Below are 20,774 nucleotides of genomic sequence, written 5' to 3' on the forward strand. Positions count from 1 at the left end.
TTGTAACGCTATTTCAGAGGAATAAATACCTCTATTATCACAAAAAGGGGGTTGCTACGCATCCGTCGGGTGATGTTTAGAAAATATCATCCACCTTGATAGCCGTCTGATTTACATGCGTAGCCGTCCGATCCGCGCGCGACGCTTTGGCTGGGCACCCGGTAATTCCCGAGACAACGCTCGAGTTTCTGAAACAATCGCTTTGCTGCAGTCTTTTTTCTTCGCGTGCGCTTCGGTGGACACCCGGTAATTCCTAGGACAATTCTTGAGCTTCTGAAACAATCGATTTGTTGCAGTTTTTTTTCTTCGTTCGCGCTTCGGCTGGGCACCCGGTAATTTCTAAGACAACGCTCAATTTTCTGAAACAATCGCTTTGTTGTAGTTTTTTTTTCTTCGCATGCGCTTCGACTGGGCACCCGGTAATTTATGAGACAACGCTCGAGTTTTTGAAACAATTGCTTTCTTGCAGTTTTTTTTTCTTTCGCGCGCGCTTCGGCTGGGCATCCGGTAATTCCTGAGACAACACTTGAGTTTCTGAAACAATCGCTTTTTTGCAGATTTTTTTCTTCGCGCGCGCTTCGGCTCGTCACCCGGTAATTCATGAGACAACGCTCAAGTTTCTGAAACATAGATAGGCTCAGAAGAGCTTGTAAGGGGAGGAGGCGTCCAACGGGTGGATGAGGTAGGTGAGCACGAGCGCCACGTTCATCAGAAGGTAGGCGACGCCCTGGTCGATCGAAGACGCTGCGCGTATTGACAAGAAAACAAGTGAGAAGAAATTCAGAAGGGAAGAAGCAACTCAAAAGGGAATACGCTAGAGTCTGATGGCTCACCGTCGCTGGTGGGCGCCGGTGCGGGGGCCTGCGCGGCGGCGAGGGCCGGCATGAGAACGGCGAGGAGGAGCGCGGCGGCGGCGATGGCGGCGACGAAATCAAAGAGGGTTCTCGCCATGCGGTTGACGATGTGCTTCAGATGTTTCAGGAATCAGAAAGATGAAGACGTGTGGGGCCCATCTGGACACGTGTTGCGGCGCAAAGAAGGCGGCGGACGCGGCGTTACTTTTCAGTCGGTTGACGGTGAGCGTTTTCCAAAAAAAAATCAGAGTGTTCAAGAGATTAAAAAAAATCAGAGTGTTCAAACTTGAGACAGATTTTTTTTTTGGACAGGACAGATGTTTTGGCCATGCGACGGTGGTCATCTCGCGTATTCGTGTGCGTGGGCAAATAATGTGTCCGATTTTAGCCAGCGAAGTTTTCTTGAAAGGACACTGGAGGGTGGGCCCTGGCGCCGTCACCGCCTGACCATCGTCGTCTGGTACCCCCTAATTCCTACATACTCTTTGCAATAGTATTTCGCCTTCTTCCTCCCCGCGCCCTAGAGCCTTCGATTCACCCCCAAATTCGGCCCCTTCCTTCCGCTCCCTCCTCCTCGCCATGGCGTCAGATACCGAGGGCATAGCCGCGCTGTTCTCCATGTACAACGACGACGACGAAGAGGACGCCGACGAGCCCGGACCTCCTTCCCCGCCGCCGCCCGCCGCGGCAACCTCCCCCTCCACGTCACCTCGAACCGGAGGTGAGAGCTCCAACCGTAACTCGAACCCCGACCCTTCGCCGGAGCATTCGCCCCCTCCCCTCCCCGAGGAGCAGGCCGGCCGCAAAACCCTAGCGAGCCCCCAGGTCTCGCCGGCGCTTCCGCCCCTGCCCTCGCGCCGCACGCCCCCGCCTTTTGCGGTCTCGTCCCCCTCCCCGTCTCGTCCCCCGGTGTCCGCCCCGCCGCCCGATCTACCGCGTCCGCCACGGCGCGGGTCGCTTGCTATAGTGGACTACGCGCACGACGAGATGGCAATGTCGCCTGACCAGGAGGTAGAGCTGGGGGATTATGTCATTGTTAGTAATGCTTTGCTGTAATCTATTGCTTTTCTAAATTGACGATGACGTTGTTACTTGCGGTTTGATTGCAGGACGGGGAGATCATGAGTGGCGTAGGCGGTTTGGGCTCGGATGCTCAGGATGCTGAGGGTAAGCATGCTGTATAATTGTTACCGTGTGCTATGTTCGGTATGCATTCCTACGTTCCAGTAAAAATTAATGTGTCTGGTTAGTTTGATGAAGTGGTGGTACTTAGAATTTTGCTTGTTCAATGTTGCCGATTGCAATGGGTGTTGGTGATTGTGGTTATGCCTCAAGTATACATTTTATCCTATCTGAAGAACATGAATTAGAGATATGACGAAATATAGCTGTAATGACAGATGGATAAGGCACACCAGAAAACCTGAAACACTACTATAGGTCTAATTAGTAACCCTCATGGAGTATGATCATTTATTCATAAGGCAGTAAGATGGAAATCTCTTTCTTTAGCGATGGGTCAATTAAAATAAAAAAATGTAACATATGATTATGCTATATTTGCTTATTTAGTTAATTTGTTGGCTAAAGAGTCATTTGTTAGCACACAACCTTTCTTGTTTTGAATGTGTAATTTCTTTCTGGGTTAGACACTTTAGATGACACACATCGTGTGATCCAGATAGCAAATACACTTTATAATATTTGGGGCAAAAGTCCATAAAAGCTACTGATATCTGATTCTGATGTGCTATCTGCTTCAGATTTGTACCTGGTATCTCATCTGATTGCTAATGTCTATAATACATGGTTTCATTCGTAATGCTCTAGTACAACTGCATATTGCATGCGCGGAAATAACTCAAGCAGAGAAACACGTATTTAAATTATCTAACAAGTACTCAAATCACTGAAACTGCGAGATAACGTTAGCTTGTGTCACAATGATATGAAATAGGTGACATGCGACATACTCCCTCCGTTCCTAAATATAAGTCTTTTTAGAGGTTTCATTAGTGGACTACATACGGATGTATATAGACATACTTTAGAGTGTAGATTCAATCAATTTGTTCCGTATATAGACACCTAGTAAAATCGCTTAAAAGACTTATATTTCGGAACGGAGGGAGTAGATTATTCCTAAACTGTGGATTTTTTCCTTGTGCCACAATGTTTGTCGTGGGAAGTTTTGAAAGTAGTTAATATTTCTATTACTCTATACAGAATATTTGTTGACAAGTATGACCTGAAGAAGAGCGAAGACATAGCTGGAACCATGAAAATAGAGGATGCTACAGATATTCTTATTTCCATGTGTTAGCATTTGATTATTTGGCTACTAATAACCTCGGCAACAGATTTGTAGGTTCTTTAATTTTGCCCAGAGTACATTTTCTTGCTAACTCAAACTTGGAACACTTTGGGTTTGTTTCGATTGTTGACCAAATATTACCTTGCCATTTTTTTTGGCTATGACCAAAATATTAATCTTTATCTGGATGAGTGCCAACATTTTGGCATGCCAATGCTCCTTTCCAATCTCTAGTTCATTTTTTTAGCGAGTGCTGGCCAATTTATGGGCAAGCAAAACATGAACCGAAATTTTGGCTAGCCAATCTTTTGGTAGGGCAACCTTGGGCGACAACCAAACACACCCTTTGGGCCCTTGACCGCAGACTGCATCAGAGGTGTCACAAATTTTTGGAAGAGACTTCATTTTTAATAGATATTCTCCTTTGATAACTTGTTACTTGTGATAAACAGATTTGCAGTAAACAAATGTATACATTCTCTTTTCTTGATTTACTATGTGAACTTTTGATATTATGTTGGATTTCAATTCTGGTGTTGCTTGACGTACATATTTCTGTCGTGTGTAGAAGTGTTTTAAGTTGAAGGTATTGTTCGCCTTTTGTGCAAAATCAAATCATAACAGTCTCTACACTTCTATTCATGTGCAAGAAATTGAACGCATTCTATTTTATTTTTATTGTTGGAACACTTGATATTATGTTAGACTTCACTACTGGTATTTCTTGACGTACATATTTCTGTCATCTGTAGAAGTGTTTTCAGTTTAGTTACTGGCTCTCTTCACCTTTTTGTGGAATCATTACAACATCTACACTTCGATTTTATATCCAGCCTGCTTCATATTTCTATCTTTATCTTGTAGGGATTCTTGAAGAAAGAGTTCTCTCAGGTACTGTTCATATTCTGACTCCAAATGTCCTATCAGAAACTTCTCAGCATTTGGATGCACCTGAGCAGAACCAAATAGGGGCAGATGTTCTAGTGGATGTAACCGGAACAGAAGCTGAAGATGCTAGGGTGGAGGAAGCTTCTGATATTTCAACCAATGTTCAGAATGATGATCCATTGAGCCGCTTCCTTCCTCCGCCCGTGACTACAAAATGTTCTACAGCATTACAGGTTATCTTTCGAGCAAATAATTATTCCCACACTATTTTCAGCATAAAAAAATTCAACATATTTCTCATGCAGAACATCAGCTCCTTTCTGGCAATGTCATTATGTTTTGTGTAATCTGAAATGGTGAAGATAGTCTGTTGGTATGTTCCAGCTTAGGACACGCTGACAACTGTTTCATATATTTTCACACCACTTCCTGCAATACAATATTTCTGGGATACCTTTCTTTTGTACTTACCATTTGTTTGCTCTAATGCATAAATAGATCACCAAATTGTTCAGACAGCCTATTTGTGATTATGGTTTCTTAAACTTTTGATGTTATCAAAGGCCTTCGATTATTTCTTGTACACTCATGTGAGTCTTTTTCCATGTTCTCTGAACTTATCGTAGTATGACGGCTTTCCATTTGATATCCATAACTACTTGGAATGCATGTCTAGTTGTCTACATCCTTCACACTTGTTCTTGTTTTTACATGAAAATACTGCTGTAGTTACTCATGTTCCACTGTTTTCCTGCAGCAAAAGATTAATAAGTTCCTTGGATACAAACGGTCTGGAAAGAGCTTTAATGCTGAAGTGCGTAATAGAAAGGATTACAGAAATCCTGACTTCTTGCAGCATGCTGTGCGGTACCAAGAAATCGATCAGATAGGGACCTGCTTCAGCAAAGATGTTTTTAATCCATACGGGTACGATAAAAGTGACTACTACGATGAGATAGGTATGCTATAGTCATGTTTGATCCAATATGCTATCCTTTTGGGTCACATCTTCCTTTTTGAAAGATAATTGAACATCTGAGTGTAGCTTCCATGTTCATGTCTAATATTAGTACCTATTTAGTGATGCAAATGAAGTTGAAATCAGTAGAAGTTCCACTATGCTGGCCATGTGGGATGTGATTGCAAAGGAACGTGCACAATGCTTTTAATTTTTTGGTGTGTGCACTTGCTTGTAGGGCTTATCGAATTCCATGACCCTACAGGTTGCCTCAAACTTTATGCCTGTCTTGATTAGCTATTGAAGATCAAAGAAGTTGTGGACAATCATGAAACCTTCTGGAGAGTGTTGTTTTTATTTTATAGTAAAATATAGGCAACCCCATTGTCGGTGCAGGTGTGCACACGGTCACCTATGGGACCTTCGGGCCCCTTGTGGTTCGGTGGGGAGGTTGTATTATCACACAAAGAGCAGAGACTACGAAACAACACAGTGATGAGACTCGGTGGTTTTACCCAGGTTTGGGCCGCTGTGAAGCGTAAAACTCTACTCTTGCTTTGGTGGATTGATTGGGGAAGACGAAGTTTGCACGGAGCTATACCCCGACAAGGGTTGCCGGGGAGAGGTAGCACGTGTGTACGCTTACACTTGGCTCTAATCCCACGCGGACCTAATCTACCAAGTGTCGAATCTCTAAGCGCTCAAATGCCCAAAGATCCGAATCGTCAAAGATCCGAATCTTTTGCTAGGTAGCCTCGGGCCTCCTTTTATAGCTCAAGGGGCGTCCACAGTGGCAACTGACATGATCAGATAGCTAACAGTGCTATCATACCTAACTCTGGTACTTAAGACAGAGCGCCATAAATGCGGCCCTTGGTGGCGAGTGGGGTGTGTTACTGGCAGTCCTCTGTCACCTATGAGCTGGCCATGGCTTGAGGTCTTGACACGCTTGTGGACGGGTGTCAACAGGTTGCGACCTGTCTTCCAACGCGGTGCCACGTAGCTAGCGAGAGCCACCTAGCCGTCTGGGGGCTCGACACCTCATCGACAAGTGACTGGTGTAGCGATGAGGTGGATCTGTGGTAGGCTGGCTCATGCCTGCCGAGGAGGCGTCTTGCCGGGTCTTGGTGAGGATGATTGCGCCTTCGCCCCCGGCAGGTTCCAGGGGTTCTTGGCGCGTCTTGGGCTGTTAGAGTTGGTCTTGCTGGTGTAGACGGCCATCGGGAGCCGCGTGTGCCGGAGTCTTGATCTTCTTGATGCGCTCCTTGATTCATCATAGAGCGGCTTCTCTGGCCCTAGCCAGGCCTCGATGAAGTGGTAGCATTCCCTGGTAGCCGTATGTTGTCGGGCCGGTGGCTTGTCGTCCGTGCATAAGTCAGGGGAGATAAACACCCCTATTTGTGTACCCCGACACCCATGTACTTGTCGCATAAGCAATACAAAGCCACTGTTTTTTTTGGCCTGTACCTAGACCCTGGTAACAAGATACTACATGTTGTAACAATACTCACCTAGAACAGAGCCCCTTTCTCCTGTTAATCATCCTAAGTTCACAACTAGAAACTATATCAAACCCTATCTCTATTAAATAACAATCAACTATGAATTAAGACAAGGAAGATGAATCATGGCATTTGATCATTCACCGCCCAAACTACGACTTATAAGGCCAAAACAAGCCACATGCAGTCTATACCAAGCTCAAGAACTCTCCAGCTTGACCGCACCAACTCGTTGCCCTCCAATGGTGATTGTATTGGTGCTCATCTGGTGTGTGCACCACTTTTTCATTGACACCGCCTTCCCATTTCCTACTTCCCTTCCCTACCCCGCGCCTCGTCCAACCACTCTCCTTGAGCCATTTCCACCATGACCTTCCTCTCCAACCATACCTACATCTACCTCATCCATCTAAGTGTCTTCTTGGAACCACCTCCCTTTATTTATCCAGCCACCCTCATGGTCGCTGCCTTGGTCAAGCGTTGACCGCCAGGTGCACCGTCACCTTAAGCCCCATGCGCTTACACTACATCTGTCCTTGCCGAGCGCAGTCACCCATCCATTTGACACCAGTAATGAGTAAGGGTAACCTCATTCAGCCATTTGATTGGGAGCATTTTGGCAGAGAATGGTGTGTTCGGATGAATGGTGTGTCCGGATGTACTCTGAGAGTATGCCACTTTACCATGCACGTGACAGGTGTTGTTAATCTTCGTCGCATGTTTGGTATGCCATTGCGCACGGTACAATCCACTCCAGTGCCTCACAAGAAATGCTATGGAAGGCTGGCGAGCCACCAGACATGGTGTTAACAAGCCGGCTGCCCAAGGTGGACGGAGTCAGGTTCTATGGAACCGTGTTTAAAAAAATTCAGACCAAATACCAAAAACCATGGCCGTATCGCTTCTTCCTATACCTATCCATCCATCTCTCAAATTCAAATCTCCCAACCCTCCCATGGTTGTTTTAGTTGCATTGGGGCATCCCTGCCTACAAGGCTGCAACCCTCTCCCTTTCATTTCACACTCTTTATTCTCGCTAGACCCGTGCAGCGGTCACATCGCACATAAGCTTGTCCATAGATCTCCCATGCCGTGTGGCTAATTCCTCAGCTTTTTGGTGGTTCCTTACCAGCGCATGGGCTCTGAGCTAGTCAGGGAAAAAGAACCAGCTGGTTATACAGGTCCCGGTTTAGACGTTCATGGTGAAAGAGCTGCAGCTCAGCATACAAATTCAGAAGAGGCCATTGTGGCAGGTTACGACTAGGCCAGGATCAAGCCGATTCAAGTTATGGCAGGGTCGGGAGGAGATTAGAAGTAACTCATTAGAAAGAGTCGGAGCTGTCCTTTCCTTGAGTTCAAAGATATGCTAGTCGACCTCGTATTTTTTGTTTCTCAAGCAATAAGAAACTCCTCTTCCTTAATGCTGCCCTCGACCTTTTGAACCCTTGTACCTTTCCCCGCTATACCCGTCCTTTTGAACTCTCATACCTTTCCCCACTATCCTCTTCCAGATGGGTTCTATACCTAGTGGTAAGTCCTTAAAGTGCATATGTTTTAGTCCTAATCCTAGGTGTTCTACTATGGCTAGATGATCCCTACGGCTAATTCTTCAGTAATTATGCCTAACTGTATAATCTATTGTGTCCGTGCTTGTTCTTCGTTTGTTTTCTGTCTGTATTCTCTTCTAATATTTTATTTAGTTAATGATATATCAGATTTGTTTTTTTTACCAAACATCTCCCACTCACCACACCTTTTATCCTGGTTGTTGGTAAACTACCCTTACAAACCGCATGTGCACATTTGTTGACAGTGAATCTTTCAGTTCTTTATGCTTTGGTCTTATCCGAGGAAGTATAGTCCAATCACGATCTTGTATGTGCCGCCAATTTGTCTACAGAAGCTGATATGAAGCGTGAACTTGAGAGGAAGGAACAGGAGAAGAAACGAAATCCGAGAGTAGATTTTACTAGTTCTGGAGTACAACCTCCAATCAATCAATCAATGGCGAAGATTTCAGGTATCGTTCACATTTTTTCTTGCAAGAAAAAAAGAAGTGTCCGTTCTTTATTTTGACAAATTATTACCTCCGTTCTTTATCTTGTATTTCTCATTCACATTTGTATGTTTTGCAGCCGCCATATCAGCAGCAGCTGTAGCTGGTGTATCGGTCCCAGCATCGGCAGATACCGTACAGAAAGAGGCTAGGCCAAACAAAAAATCAAAATGGGATAAGGTTTCTAATTCCCTCGCTCAGTGCATTTACCTTCTTTTGTTATTAAATTTTTTATGACCGACTTCTGTTTTCTGTTATTGGCTAGGTTGATGGTGATACTAAGAACCCTGCAGCTCCCAGTGGACATGATAATCGGTCAGCATCCGGTGGATCTGTTACACTTTTGACCTCTGAAAATGCTGGTGCTGGTGGATATGCTGCTTTTGCGTAAGTTCACTTCTTTCAGCACAATTGTTTCCATCATATCTATTATAGCACATGCTGTTTCTTACTATAGTAATATTCTTGTTTGCCTCTGGCTGCTGATCAAAATATGCTTGCCAATCAGATTAACCAATGGAAATGTTCATAGCTATAGTCTCGTGTGCTTTTATATGCTCATTTTTTTCCTGATGAAATCTGTATACTTGTCCACGCTGCTGTAGGATAATGATAATGGTACTAGGGTTAACTATGTCAAAATTATCTAGTGAATGTTATTAATGCAACAGTGAAGAGTTCAGCTTATTTTTAGAGTTAATCACACAATACCACAACTTTAGCCCCCGGCCCTTCCTCCACTGTTCACCACAGTTTTTGGACATTTTATCACAGAACAACAACTTGTAGTCTGATGATCTTTCACAGATGACCCAAATCAGCCGTTTTTTGGATGTTTGAGAGCAAACCTGGCAAGACGAGTCCACCCGTTTGTGCTTACATGGATGGCCACATGTGAAATATTGGTGGCATGGGGCTTACCTGCAAGGCTCCTCTCTAGTCTTTCCGTCCCAAGGCTGAACCCCCATCTGCTCGATGACCTCTCCCCTTCCCTCGAACCTCAAGCTCCTTGGCGCTTCACCTCTGTCTCTGTCTCTCTCTCTCTCTCTGATCTGTTGTCTTGTTGCCACTCAGACTTGTTCTTCGGCGCGTCTGCCGTGTTCAAGTCCACCGCCACGATGCATCCCCAATCACCTCCATGATGCATCCCCAACCACCTCCACGATGCATTCCCAACCACCTCCACCTCCGCAGCCTCCTTTCAACAATCATCCGAGCTGCCAGAGTGTGACTTGGAGACGGAGGACAATCTTTACCCAGCGCCACCGCTTGATCTTGAGTGCGATCCCTGCCACTAGTCCCTTTGCTGCCTCCTCCTGAGGTTCAGTTTGCTGCTGCAGCTGGCCACTGGGCCGATCTGATGCGATGGTGGCGGCACGATTGCAAGAGAGAGCAGAGCTGCCATGTGGGGCAACCAGAGCGGCATGGTGGCGTCTGTCAGTAGTGGTGGCGGGTGACTTGATTGCGACGGTGGGCTGCTCTGTGCCGTGTACATACACGCGGGAGGAACAAGCCTACTCTACGGCTCCTACTTCACTGTCTTCTGTTGCTACGCCCTGCTGCGCATCTACACTGGGGACCTAGTCCGCAGGCACCACACCAAGCGCTGGCATGCCATCTCGCCATGTTTTTCATCACGACTTGGCTTTGCCAGAGCCTGGATAGAAATATGGCAGGAGGAAGCACGCAAGGGGAAGAGGGAAATGAAAGGCAGGCATGTGGTTCCCACATCCACTTCAGCACATTTTTCTTTCAACCACATGGAATTGGCTGGTTTGGGTTACTTGATCAGTTCAGAAAATTGTGTTTTTGTCGAAGTCCTATAGTTGTGATAAATTGTTAAGAGGGACCCTGAAGTCCTACATGAAAATTTGTTTACTTAAACCGTATAGTTTAGTAGAACGCCCTTTATCAAGATAGATTGCAGCGATCCGTTTTCGTTATCTTTCTGGTCTCATGTCCTTTGTAACATGGTTCTCTTATTTATTTTCAGGCAACAAAAGAGAAAAGAAGCTGAAGAAAGGAGGACAAGTGATTACAAGTCAGACAGGAGATCATAGCTATTCCATGTTGTTATTTGATTGGGAGATTTTGGATTACATAGTTCTGTAATCATGTAATTTACAAACAAATTTTGTAGTTGCTCCAAATGGATTTCTGAAAAAAGAATATCATATGCGCTAACATGAATGTATTAAAAGAACTGGGAGCACTATCCTCCTATAGACTAGTGCTATTCTTGTCGTAGCTGTGGTTCTTACTCTACTCTAATCGATTGTTTTGGCGTTTCTCAAGGGTGAAAAGTTTATCACCATTATTACTGTCAAACTTCCTATCTAGTTGGTCGTGTTCTACGAGTCCAATCAATCTCAATTCCACTCCGCTGATCATTTTCGTGTGACTTCAGGATTCTGGTCTTGTGGCATGGATGATGCTGATGGCCATCACACAATTTGTCACATGCATCATGTACTACAACAGATGCGCTACACAATCAGTCAACTTGACGCGTATTCCAGGCCCAATCACTTGCACGCCATTTGCTATTCAAACGGTCAGTAGCCAGTGCAATATTTGCCTAAAATGGAAACCAAAAACAAGCAGCAGTGAGCACGCGACGGAGCGGAGGCTTGAAGCAGCAGCCCTGAAAGTGAAGCTCGACGGCTCGTGGGTGAATGGAACCACCAACCGGCAGTGCAACCGCCGTCCCTGCCATTAATAAATTACCGCGAACAAACTTGGCGCTTGTCCTTGAATTCACCACGGTGCAGCGTGTACAACCACACCAGCCCTAGATAGATCTGGCAACGCAGTGCAGTGCAGCAGCACAGTGAAGTGAATGGGACTTCCCGTTGGCATGGTCGAAGCAGTAAGTAATACTCCTGAAATGAGTTAAAAGATAACATTCACACTATACTTACTTACCCACCTGTGGAAGATTAGACGGACCCTTTGGCACCGCAGCAGCGTCTCCCTGCTTGACTGACGGTAAAAAAGAAAAGAAAAACCAGAGCCTCCTCACTTCACCTCCTCTCCTTTGGTAGTAAAGTAATATTGGTATTGAAGGCAGGGCCACCCACCATGGTAGGCCATGGCGCAGCGGCGGGAGCATTGCTCCGGAGTCCGTGCAGCAGGGCTATCTCATGAGATCGCTTTCGGCCGTACGCGGGGCCCGTCGGCCGCTGGTCGGGTTTGGGACTGGGAGTGGGAGGGCGTCGGCTTACACGGCGGGAGCCCGCCCGCCCGCCCAGAGGCAGCTGGGCCGCCGGCGGTGCCCGTGCTACGTGTTCCTGCCCAAACTCATCGTCGTCGTCAGCATCATCATCAACCGCACGGCAGCGCACCCAACGGTAACTTTCCTTTCCCGTGCTCTGGCTGGTGTCTCATCTCGGGCGCAGTATTCTACTGCGAGCGAGGCAGAGAGCAAGCACATGAGCTGACGTGCCCGCCCGCTTTTAACAATCGGGAAGATTACAAGCATCCCCTGCGCCCCGTCAGGTGCCGCTGTGGATATCTAATTGGACGGACCGAGTGTGCCTATGTCCCATCGGCCTCCTCAGGAGCTGTTCCTTCCAACGGCACGGGCGGAGGGGAGGACGGGTACGTCCGTGCAATGCAGTGTGCTGCCCTTCCCTTCCCTTCGTGTGCCAAGCAAGATCTTTCGGTCGTGCCTGATCCTGGGCCTTGACCGGGAGGAGCCACTGGTCGTCAATGCCTCAATGATACTACTACGGCATTGCTACGTACTCTACGTACGTACTGGCACGGAAGTATTTACCGCTCGCAGTACCACCTTTTTGCGCTCCGCATGTCACGGCGGGGGCTAGTGCTAAAGCTCGGCCGTCAGGCAGTAAAAAATATATGATGAAAGACAAGCAGGAGACGACATGGTTCAAAGGAAAGGGAAAATAAAAAAGAAAAAGAAGGACCTACAGTGCGTAGACCACCATGTCCTAGGTAGGCTCGCAGGAGCCGCAGGGAAATGAAATGGGACGCCGGGGGCACTTCGGTCAGACCCAAAAAATCCAACGGCCTGTTCTCGATGGACGCATGGTCATGGAGGAAGAACACAACACAGTCACTCACTCACTCACCCCACCCCACAGACCGGAAAGCATTTAACCCTCCCGAGGATAAAAGGAAAAGGGGAGGCGAGAGAGGGAAAGGAGAGGAGAGGCACCACCACCACCACGGCACCAAGGCTGTCGACCGTAGCAGCAGCAGCACGCTAGCCAGCAGCCAGCCGCGGTATCATAGCAGCGCCGCGGATTGCTCTTGGCGTTGGCCACCTTCATCCTCATCCTCATCCTCGCACGCAGCCTTCCTTTCCCCCCACCCCAACGGATTTCGTCCTGGCTCCTGCAAAGGGGCGCCGAGGCTCTTGAGTGCCGTGTGTGCCGGAAGCAAGCCGGTTGTCTTCTTCCTCCGCCAGAGGACAAGGGGCTGTCACAAGGTCCGCCACCAGGGCCGCCGTGCGGCCTTCATAAGCGAGCAGAGTGCGGTACAGAGAAGCGCTCGGTTTTATCTTCTCTCTCTCTCGCTCTCTTTGCCGTTCCTTCTCTATTCTTCCTCCTCTCGGCGACGGTGCGAGGCCAAGAAGGGGAAATGTCGGAGGTCAAGCCGGAGGAGATCAGCCACCCGGCCATGGAGCAGCTGCAGGGGTTCGAGTACTGCATAGACTCCAACCCTCCGTGGGGTGAGTGTCCGCTCCGTCCAACCAACCCTGTTTCTAATCCGCCAGCTTTGCTGCATTTTCGAGCTACTCTGTCAGGGTTCTACTCTGAAGCGTCTTTTCTCTTGTCTTGTGTTCTTCAGGGGAGGCCATCATACTGGGCTTCCAGCACTACATCCTGGCGCTGGGCACGGCCGTCATGATCCCGGCGGTGCTGGTGCCCATGATGGGCGGCAGCGACGTGAGTGTGCCTCTGCGCTTCTCGATTCACACCACCCCATGGATTGATTGGCGCCTGGCGTCGTCACAAGTTTCAGTGTCAGCAATGTCTGATGATGTTCTCGGATGGACTGCAGGGAGACAGGGTGAGGGTGGTGCAGACGCTGCTGTTCGTCACTGGCATCAACACGCTGCTGCAGTCGCTCTTCGGGACGCGGCTGCCCACGGTCATAGGCGGCTCCTACGCCTTCGTCGTCCCGGTGATGGCCATCGTGCAAGACTCGTCGCTCGCGGCCATACCTGACGACCACGAGGTGAGCAATCCTTCACTCACATGTACTTTCTTTGTATCCGCACATTCAGCAATTCTTTGACTATATATATGTTGTTCGTCTGGGAGCAGAGGTTCCTCCAGAGCATGAGGGCCATACAGGGAGCACTGATAGTGTCCTCCAGCATTCAGATCATCCTTGGTTACAGCCAGCTCTGGGGTATTTTCTCCAGGTACCACCACACACTGTCAAGTAGTTGTATCAGTAGCAACATGTTGCGTGCTGCATTTACACATTAGTTCAGTTTTGCTTACTGATGGATGTGTCATGGGTGTAACTTTCAGGTTCTTCAGTCCACTGGGAATGGCGCCGGTGGTTGCTCTGCTCGGTTTTGGCCTCTTCGAAAGAGGATTCCCTGTGGTATGGCCTGCTCTGTACCTGATTCTTCATTTCGTGTTCCTCAATTTGCCCACACGAGCAAACTCCGTATATATATGTACTTATTTAAATACTGTGTATGTCAGGTTGGGAGATGCGTTGAGGTTGGCCTGCCAATGTTAATCCTCTTTGTTGTGCTTTCCCAGGTTTGAAAAGCAACGCTAACCACCCAAGCCTTTGCTAGTTAAGCCGAAATTCGTCTTCAGAAGTGCAGCATTGCTAACTAGTGCCTTTTCGTTTTTGTTTTATCAGTATCTGAAGAATGTACAGATAAGAGAGATCCCCATACTGGAACGATTCTCGCTGTTCATTTGCATCGCATTGGTCTGGGCCTATGCTCAAATCCTCACTTCTGGTGGCGCGTATAATCATAGCACCGAGATCACTCAGATCAACTGCCGCACTGACCGTGCCAATCTCATCTCTTCCGCCCCATGGTTACTCACTCTGCCAATTTTCCCAAATATAATTCAGGATACTATATTGGTTTCTTGAAAACTGAATATGCTCTGTACTGTGCATCAAATTACCAGATTGACCTCGCATCCTAAGTTATTGTACTCTACGTCTAACTACCATCCAATTAACTATTCAGTTGAAAAAATAAACCATTTTAAGAGTATTACTGTACTTGCTATTGGGTTGAGTTTCGTACTGATATGATTGTACTGACGCTATTCCAGGATCAAGATCCCATATCCTCTGCAATGGGGGGCACCAACCTTCAGCGCAGGCCAATCGTTCGGTATGGTATCTGCGGTTTTGGTCTCGCTAATAGAGGTGAGACATCCCTAACTGCCCGTTGACACGAGCCATTTCTTCTATGCAACTTAGTAGTGATCTTAACAATGTCTCCGTTCAACAACAGTCCACAGCTTCTTACAGCGCCGCATCTCGGCTTGCAAGTGCAACTCCACCTCCAGCCCATATCCTGAGCAGAGGCATCGGGTGGCAGGTAAATATCACCTTCGAGCTCTGGTGGTAGTATTATCCTTCCCTGTCCTAAATACCATTCAGAACTGAAAACTAATTTACTTTAACAAGAGATCTGATGAGTAAGAAAACTCTATGCAACAGGGAATCGGCATCCTCCTTTGTGGGCTCTTTGGAACAGGCACCGGCTCCACTGTCTCAGTGTACGTTGCACCACAAAACAAAATTCATTCATAATACTATATGAAGAGGCATTACCCAAATGTCTGTTGATACTATGGGGATCAATCGCAGGGAGAACGTGGGGTTACTAGGATCAACGAGGATCGGGAGCCGCCGCGTCATACAAATCTGTGCTGGCTTCATGATCTTCTTCTCCATGCTGGGTGAGCTATCTGAACTAAACTGTGTTTCTTCAGAACGATATCTTATACTGAGAAACAAGACATCCCTGACGAGAACGCTCTCTCTTCTATCATGTGCAGGGAAATTTGGAGCGCTGTTCGCTTCCATCCCGTTCACCATCTTCGCCGCGGTGTACTGCGTCCTGTTCGGACTAGTTGGTTGGTTCTGCTACGAGCACTATTGTGCATTTGATTGACGGTCTGGCTGATTTGTTGTTTTTCCTAAGGCGCTGTTGGCTTTTTTCTGTGGCTCTGCAGCTGCGGTGGGGCTCTCCTTCTTGCAGTTCACCAACATGAACTCCATGCGCAACCTGTTCATCGTCGGCGTGTCCATCTTCCTTGGCTTATCCGTGCCGGAGTACTTCTTCCGCTACAGCATGGCCGCCCAGCGTGGTCCTGCGCACACTAAAGCTGGATGGGTCCGTCTCTCCCTCTGTCAAAACATCTCCTTGGCGTGCCTCAACTCCACTTTAACGTTGTGTGCGTGGCCGGCCCTGACATGGTGACATGTGTGCGTGCAGTTCAATGACTACATCAACACCATCTTCTCGTCGCCGCCGACGGTGGGGCTGATGGTGGCCGTGTTCCTGGACAACACGCTGGAGGTGAAGGACGCCGGCAGGGACCGCGGGATGCCGTGGTGGGTGCCCTTCCGCTCCTTCAAGGGGGACAGCAGGAACGAGGAGTTCTACAGCCTCCCCTTCAACCTCAACCGCTTCTTCCCGCCGTCGTAAAACGGCAACGCTGGAGGGATAAAAGGGATGGAAGGAAGAAGGCTGATGCGATCGTGTGCGCGGCTGTTCGGTGTTGCCGAGCAGTGGAAATACTAGGATGTGTATTATCGCTAGCTGGTCATTGTTTCATTCGTTCATTTTGTTTTGTTATCTATAATGTGCTTGTGGATCGGGGTGCGGAGGTGCCGGCTCGGTGAACCAACCCTGTGATATAGTAGTAGTTCCTGTTTTTGACCATTCCGCAAACAAGATCATGTATGTGGCCTACCGTGGTGTGATATTATAGTAGTACTCCCCCCTGAAATGCTCAATGGAGCTCGGTGGTACAAAATGCATGTACATGTGGGTAAATTTTTAGGACGAAATATGTTAAAACGAGTGCTACAAAAAACAAAAAAACAAATTCGAGGCTTTTTAGTAGACGCACCATCTAAAAGTCTATGCAATTATTTTTATATATCACATTTCAAGGTATTTTATCCTGAAAATTTACACACATACACATCACATCCTTGCTTACTTGTATTTTTTTTCAGATTTTATTGAAGCTGAAAAGTTTGATTTTTTTTCTTCAAAAAATTCGGTCTCTTCTTACACATTTTTTCTTTGATCCAATACTAGTTGATGAAACATACATTCGCAAAGAGAAACATTTTCATTCCTCAAAGAAAATGGTAGCAAAGACATTAGCTCTGTTTGAACTGCATTATTACTTTATTTTACGAGTGACATTAACTTACCATGCAAAAAGTGTCACAAAGGAATAACATTACTTACTCATGACAACATCTAAATACTACTCCCTCCGTCACGGTTTAGAAGACACATTTAAACTTGCGTGCGTTTTTAAAATAGACAAGGTTTAAGGCGCGAAAACAATTACTCTTATTAATTAGTACTAGTACTAGTCATGCATGTATCCTCCTAATTTGCTGCTCACGCATTAATACTAGTATTTTCTCAGTTGATTAGGCGCATAAGCATCTACACCTGCTACATCTCACAACCAATCAATGACTACCTTGGTCCCAGAGATTTTCAAGCATGCCTTCTAAACCCTGACGGAGGGAGTACTAGAATGTGCACTTAATGAGGCTCACTCTACAACTGTAATCTCCTTTTGTGCATTTTATTGGTGCAATAATTTGCCTCCTTGTGTTTTGGAGATTGTTGTCATAAATAATGTGGGGGCTAATGTGTTTGCTAGTGCACACACAGTGATAAGCCCCGTATGTCTTATGGAGTTCGGAACAAACTTCAAAAATAATCTCCTTCAAGGCAGCAAGGGTTATCACCAACGATTATGACTGACGAATGTGACCCCCCAAAATTGTTGACGCAAAGCAATCCGTTCGGTGACTGTCCAAAAAAATGACCGTAGTATATAAGTTGAAGATGAAGTGAAGACGTAGCATTTGTTTCGTTGGTCCCTTTCCTGAGTCATAGAACCACCGTACTATTAAGAGGGGTATAGTGTTCCAAACTTACGGTTCTGTGATGCTAAACCAAATCCTATTGGAGTTGAGAGAAATCTGTTTGTGTTCTGAATAAATACTTGTCAACAAGAGACGCAATTCTTCTTCGTTGTGAGAGATTTGTTTCACACCGAGGATTAGCATTACTTGGTTTGCAAGTAATGTTATTGTTGTGCTAAAAATTCTGACCATTAGATACATGTCGGTTGGACATTGGCTGAGTGGTCATGTACAAAATGGCAATTTCCCATCAAAAAGACCACGGCTAAAAATGGCCCACCCCGTCCAACGTGCACCGTTGGCTCCTTTCTACGATTCCGAGAAGATTGTGTGAGCACCCCTCTCTTAGTGATTTGAGTTTAAGATCTACCGAGAGAAAACCCCATAGCCGAAAAATTAGATAGTGGTTTAGCATCACTCGAATCTAAGTCAAGTACACTCCGCCTATTACTCTTGGCTATGAATTCTCTAGACAGTTAGGTGCCAAACTTTTGTGTAACCAAGAATAATTGTAGTTCATGAAGAAGAAGACGTATATGAAGGTGTGGAGATCACCTCATGTATCTACCACGAATAATCGACACTGATTGACGAATCAATTGTCGAGGAGAATAGGATGAAGAGAGTTTATCTTTTGTGTTCAATCACAAATCCCACCAACCAGACATAGTCCTTACACAGAAGGGCGAACTGGTCTACCAAATCCTTCGTCGCCTTCAACCATGAGTGGTCACTCTTTCACCCTATTTACATTCGGTATCTGTTGTGACTTGTGAATTATGTTTCGATCATGTGCTTGGTCTCTATGCCTGCCTAAGTTCTTGTCCGACTATTGTTATTCGCTCTAAATTCACTATATGTTATCATTCCTCTGCCAGGTTCTGAGAGATATGATGTTTCCTGAAGAAATATTAAATCTCACATTCACTCCCTCTAGTAGACTACTTCGTTCCTACATTTGGTACCGGAGAAAGGCACTCCTTGGAATTTAAGTATGTCTACAATGAACTACAAGTCGAATCTGAAGATTCCCATCTTCGATGGGACCGGCTATTCCTTCTGGAAGGAGAAAATGAAGATCAATCTCGGAGCGATTGATGACTATAAGTGGCATGTTGTTTAGCACATGTACGTGACCGACACCCCATGCTATCTTTCACCTTGAGAGAAAGGACTCATACAACTGGATGCGACGGCAAAAGATGAAATCCACTAGCATCTCAATCGACCACAATTACTTGGGTACCATTAGCTGGACATCATGAAGGAAATCTAGGACATCCACAAAAAGATCAACGAGCGCCAGTCAATACAGAAGGAAGACCGCATCGATACTTTCGAGCCAAATTCAACCAATTCAAAAGGGTTGGAAATGAAAGCTGTCAACAAACATTCAATCGTTTGAGTGACAATGCGAATGCACTGCAGGGCCTCAGGGCCAAGGACATCACTGATCATGAAGTAGTGAAGAAGTTGCTTAGATCACTCGACACTTCCTTCGAAACTCTTCTTTTGATAAGGGAAATAGTGTATTTCAAGTTACTTGACTCTACCGATATCATGGAAAGGTTAAACACTCACGAAGATCAAGAAGGAGGAATGAAAGATATCTACAGTACAAGTTATCAGAAGAACCACACTCTCAAAGTTGTGGCTGAATCTTCCTCTAAAGAAAGTGTCGAAGAATATTTCGATGATCCCGAAAGTATCATTAAAGACCTCACGCTGGTTATGAAACACTCTCAGCGTTTTCAAAAGAAAAACAATTTCAGAAGAAAGAATCAAGCAATTCTGGTAGCTCCAGGTCTCTATCAAAACCTACATGAGATTACACTTGTTTGATGTGCAAGAAACCAGGGCACTTCATTTCGGACTGCCCACTTTGGGAAGCTGAAATTTGAGACAACAAAAGATATGATTCGAGTAACACTAAGCACGCGAAAGATAAGGGCAATAACAACGACTCCGATGATGAGAAGAAGACCAAGAAGTTCTTCAAGAAGAAGGACAACTCCTCCACGTCATCATCAAAACCTTCTTCATGGATTCCCTCCAAGTCTTCGTCTAGCCGCAAGAACAACTCACGCAAGGCCAATGCGTATAACGACAAGAAAATGGACTTTGAAGAAGAATCTTGAAGCTCTGAAGAAGTTGTTGATTCCGAAGATGATTCAGATTCTAGCATGGTTGGAAACGCATGTGCCGCTACACCAGCAAAAACCTTCTTTGAGAACCATTCGGGTGATGCCAAGGCTCTGAGATTCTTCTTCATGGCTAAGTCTCTCAAGGAAAAGGTACCACCAAACATCACAAGATATATAAACGTGATTGATTTTCCTTTCATGGTGATGACCGTGCTAAACTAATTAAAATTGCCAAGAGACAACAGTGATCTCTTGAAAAATTGATAAAACCCTAGGGAAATCTGAAGGCCATTGCCGCCCTGCTCGTCCTGCCCGCCGCAGCTAAGCAGCCTTGGTCCGTCGCCCTTGCCGCGACATTCCACCTCTCCAAGGACGACCTGGAGTGGTTCACCCGAAGCCCTCGTTCTTCTCCCCCCCACGGGGCCGCCACACTCAAGGTCTCCGTCTACGCCGACTGCAAGGGGACCACCTGCAGGGTTAGAGCCGGGTGGCTGCTTCGGGAAGGCCACCATCTCGCTGGATCTCAAGGGCACCGTGTAACGCCCAAGATGCGATCCTATCATTATTTTGGCGCGAGGGCCTCAACAGGGATAGAAACGCATCTCGTCGTTTCGCAAGAATGGATATCGTTACAAGTACATGTACTGAAAAGATGAGTATAAAGAGTTGGCTTACACTTGCCACAAGCTACATCAGAGTCACATCAGTACAATACATACAATCATCATGAAAGAGCAGGGTGCGACTACAGACTAAAACAAACGATAAAAGAACGACGTCCATCCTTGTTATCCCAGGCTGCCAGTCTGGAACCCATCCTAGATCGATGATGAAGAAGAAGAAACTCCAAATGAACAATCAACACGCTCGCGTCAAGCAATCCTTTACCTATACCTGCAACTGGTGTTGTA

General features: G+C 46.4%; 3 protein-coding genes across 4 annotated transcripts; 2 read left to right on the forward strand and 1 right to left on the reverse strand.

Moving 5' to 3' along the window:
• Positions 1-637: 637 nt before the first annotated feature.
• On the reverse strand, positions 638-951 carry LOC123441921 (arabinogalactan protein 16-like). Its single transcript, XM_045118090.1, has 2 exons — positions 834-951; positions 638-744 (listed from the first exon to the last, which is right to left on the reverse strand). Exons 1-2 carry the CDS (start codon positions 949-951, stop codon positions 638-640), a joined length of 225 nt encoding a protein of 74 aa, XP_044974025.1.
• Positions 952-1,332: 381 nt separating this feature from the next.
• Positions 1,333-10,802, forward strand: LOC123444456 (SAP30-binding protein). Of its 2 annotated transcripts, none has more exons than XM_045121166.1 (8): positions 1,333-1,889; positions 1,964-2,021; positions 4,033-4,289; positions 4,814-5,015; positions 8,417-8,536; positions 8,652-8,752; positions 8,838-8,959; positions 10,566-10,802. In XM_045121166.1, the coding sequence occupies exons 1-8, from the start codon at positions 1,434-1,436 to the stop codon at positions 10,630-10,632; spliced, it is 1,383 nt and encodes a 460-aa protein (XP_044977101.1). In that variant the 5' UTR covers positions 1,333-1,433; the 3' UTR covers positions 10,633-10,802. The 2 variants fall into 2 exon arrangements, with proteins under 2 accessions (XP_044977101.1, XP_044977102.1); XM_045121167.1 differs by having other exon boundaries at positions 1,333-1,865.
• A 1,920-nt stretch (positions 10,803-12,722) lies between these two features.
• On the forward strand, positions 12,723-16,548 carry LOC123444457 (nucleobase-ascorbate transporter 2-like). The gene is made up of 14 exons (XM_045121169.1): positions 12,723-13,268; positions 13,388-13,485; positions 13,601-13,777; positions 13,867-13,967; positions 14,080-14,155; positions 14,260-14,319; positions 14,426-14,610; positions 14,857-14,953; positions 15,042-15,128; positions 15,251-15,309; positions 15,401-15,492; positions 15,592-15,669; positions 15,769-15,929; positions 16,032-16,548. Exons 1-14 carry the CDS (start codon positions 13,178-13,180, stop codon positions 16,242-16,244), a joined length of 1,575 nt encoding a protein of 524 aa, XP_044977104.1. The 5' UTR covers positions 12,723-13,177; the 3' UTR covers positions 16,245-16,548.
• Positions 16,549-20,774: the final 4,226 nt, after the last annotated feature.

The sequence above is a fragment of the Hordeum vulgare genome, chromosome 3H (genome assembly GCF_904849725.1).
Source record: "Hordeum vulgare subsp. vulgare chromosome 3H, MorexV3_pseudomolecules_assembly, whole genome shotgun sequence".
NCBI classification, from domain to species: Eukaryota; Viridiplantae; Streptophyta; class Magnoliopsida; order Poales; family Poaceae; genus Hordeum; species Hordeum vulgare.

Excerpts from the sequence above, each read along its gene's own strand:
- LOC123441921 (XM_045118090.1), bottom strand. The coding sequence starts at position 951 with ATGGCGAGAACCCTCTTTGATTTCGTCGCCGCCATCGCCGCCGCCGCG. Across the intron at positions 745-833 it reads ACCGGCGCCCACCAGCGACG|CGTCTTCGATCGACCAGGGC; the intron begins GTGAGCCATCAG and ends CAATACGCGCAG.
- LOC123444456 (XM_045121166.1), top strand. The coding sequence starts at position 1,434 with ATGGCGTCAGATACCGAGGGCATAGCCGCGCTGTTCTCCATGTACAAC. Across the intron at positions 1,890-1,963 it reads AGCTGGGGGATTATGTCATT|GACGGGGAGATCATGAGTGG; the intron begins GTTAGTAATGCT and ends GTTTGATTGCAG. Across the intron at positions 8,960-10,565 it reads GGTGGATATGCTGCTTTTGC|GCAACAAAAGAGAAAAGAAG; the intron begins GTAAGTTCACTT and ends ATTTATTTTCAG.
- LOC123444457 (XM_045121169.1), top strand. The coding sequence starts at position 13,178 with ATGTCGGAGGTCAAGCCGGAGGAGATCAGCCACCCGGCCATGGAGCAG. Across the intron at positions 13,269-13,387 it reads AGACTCCAACCCTCCGTGGG|GGGAGGCCATCATACTGGGC; the intron begins GTGAGTGTCCGC and ends TGTGTTCTTCAG. Across the intron at positions 15,670-15,768 it reads CGTCCTGTTCGGACTAGTTG|CTGCGGTGGGGCTCTCCTTC; the intron begins GTTGGTTCTGCT and ends GTGGCTCTGCAG.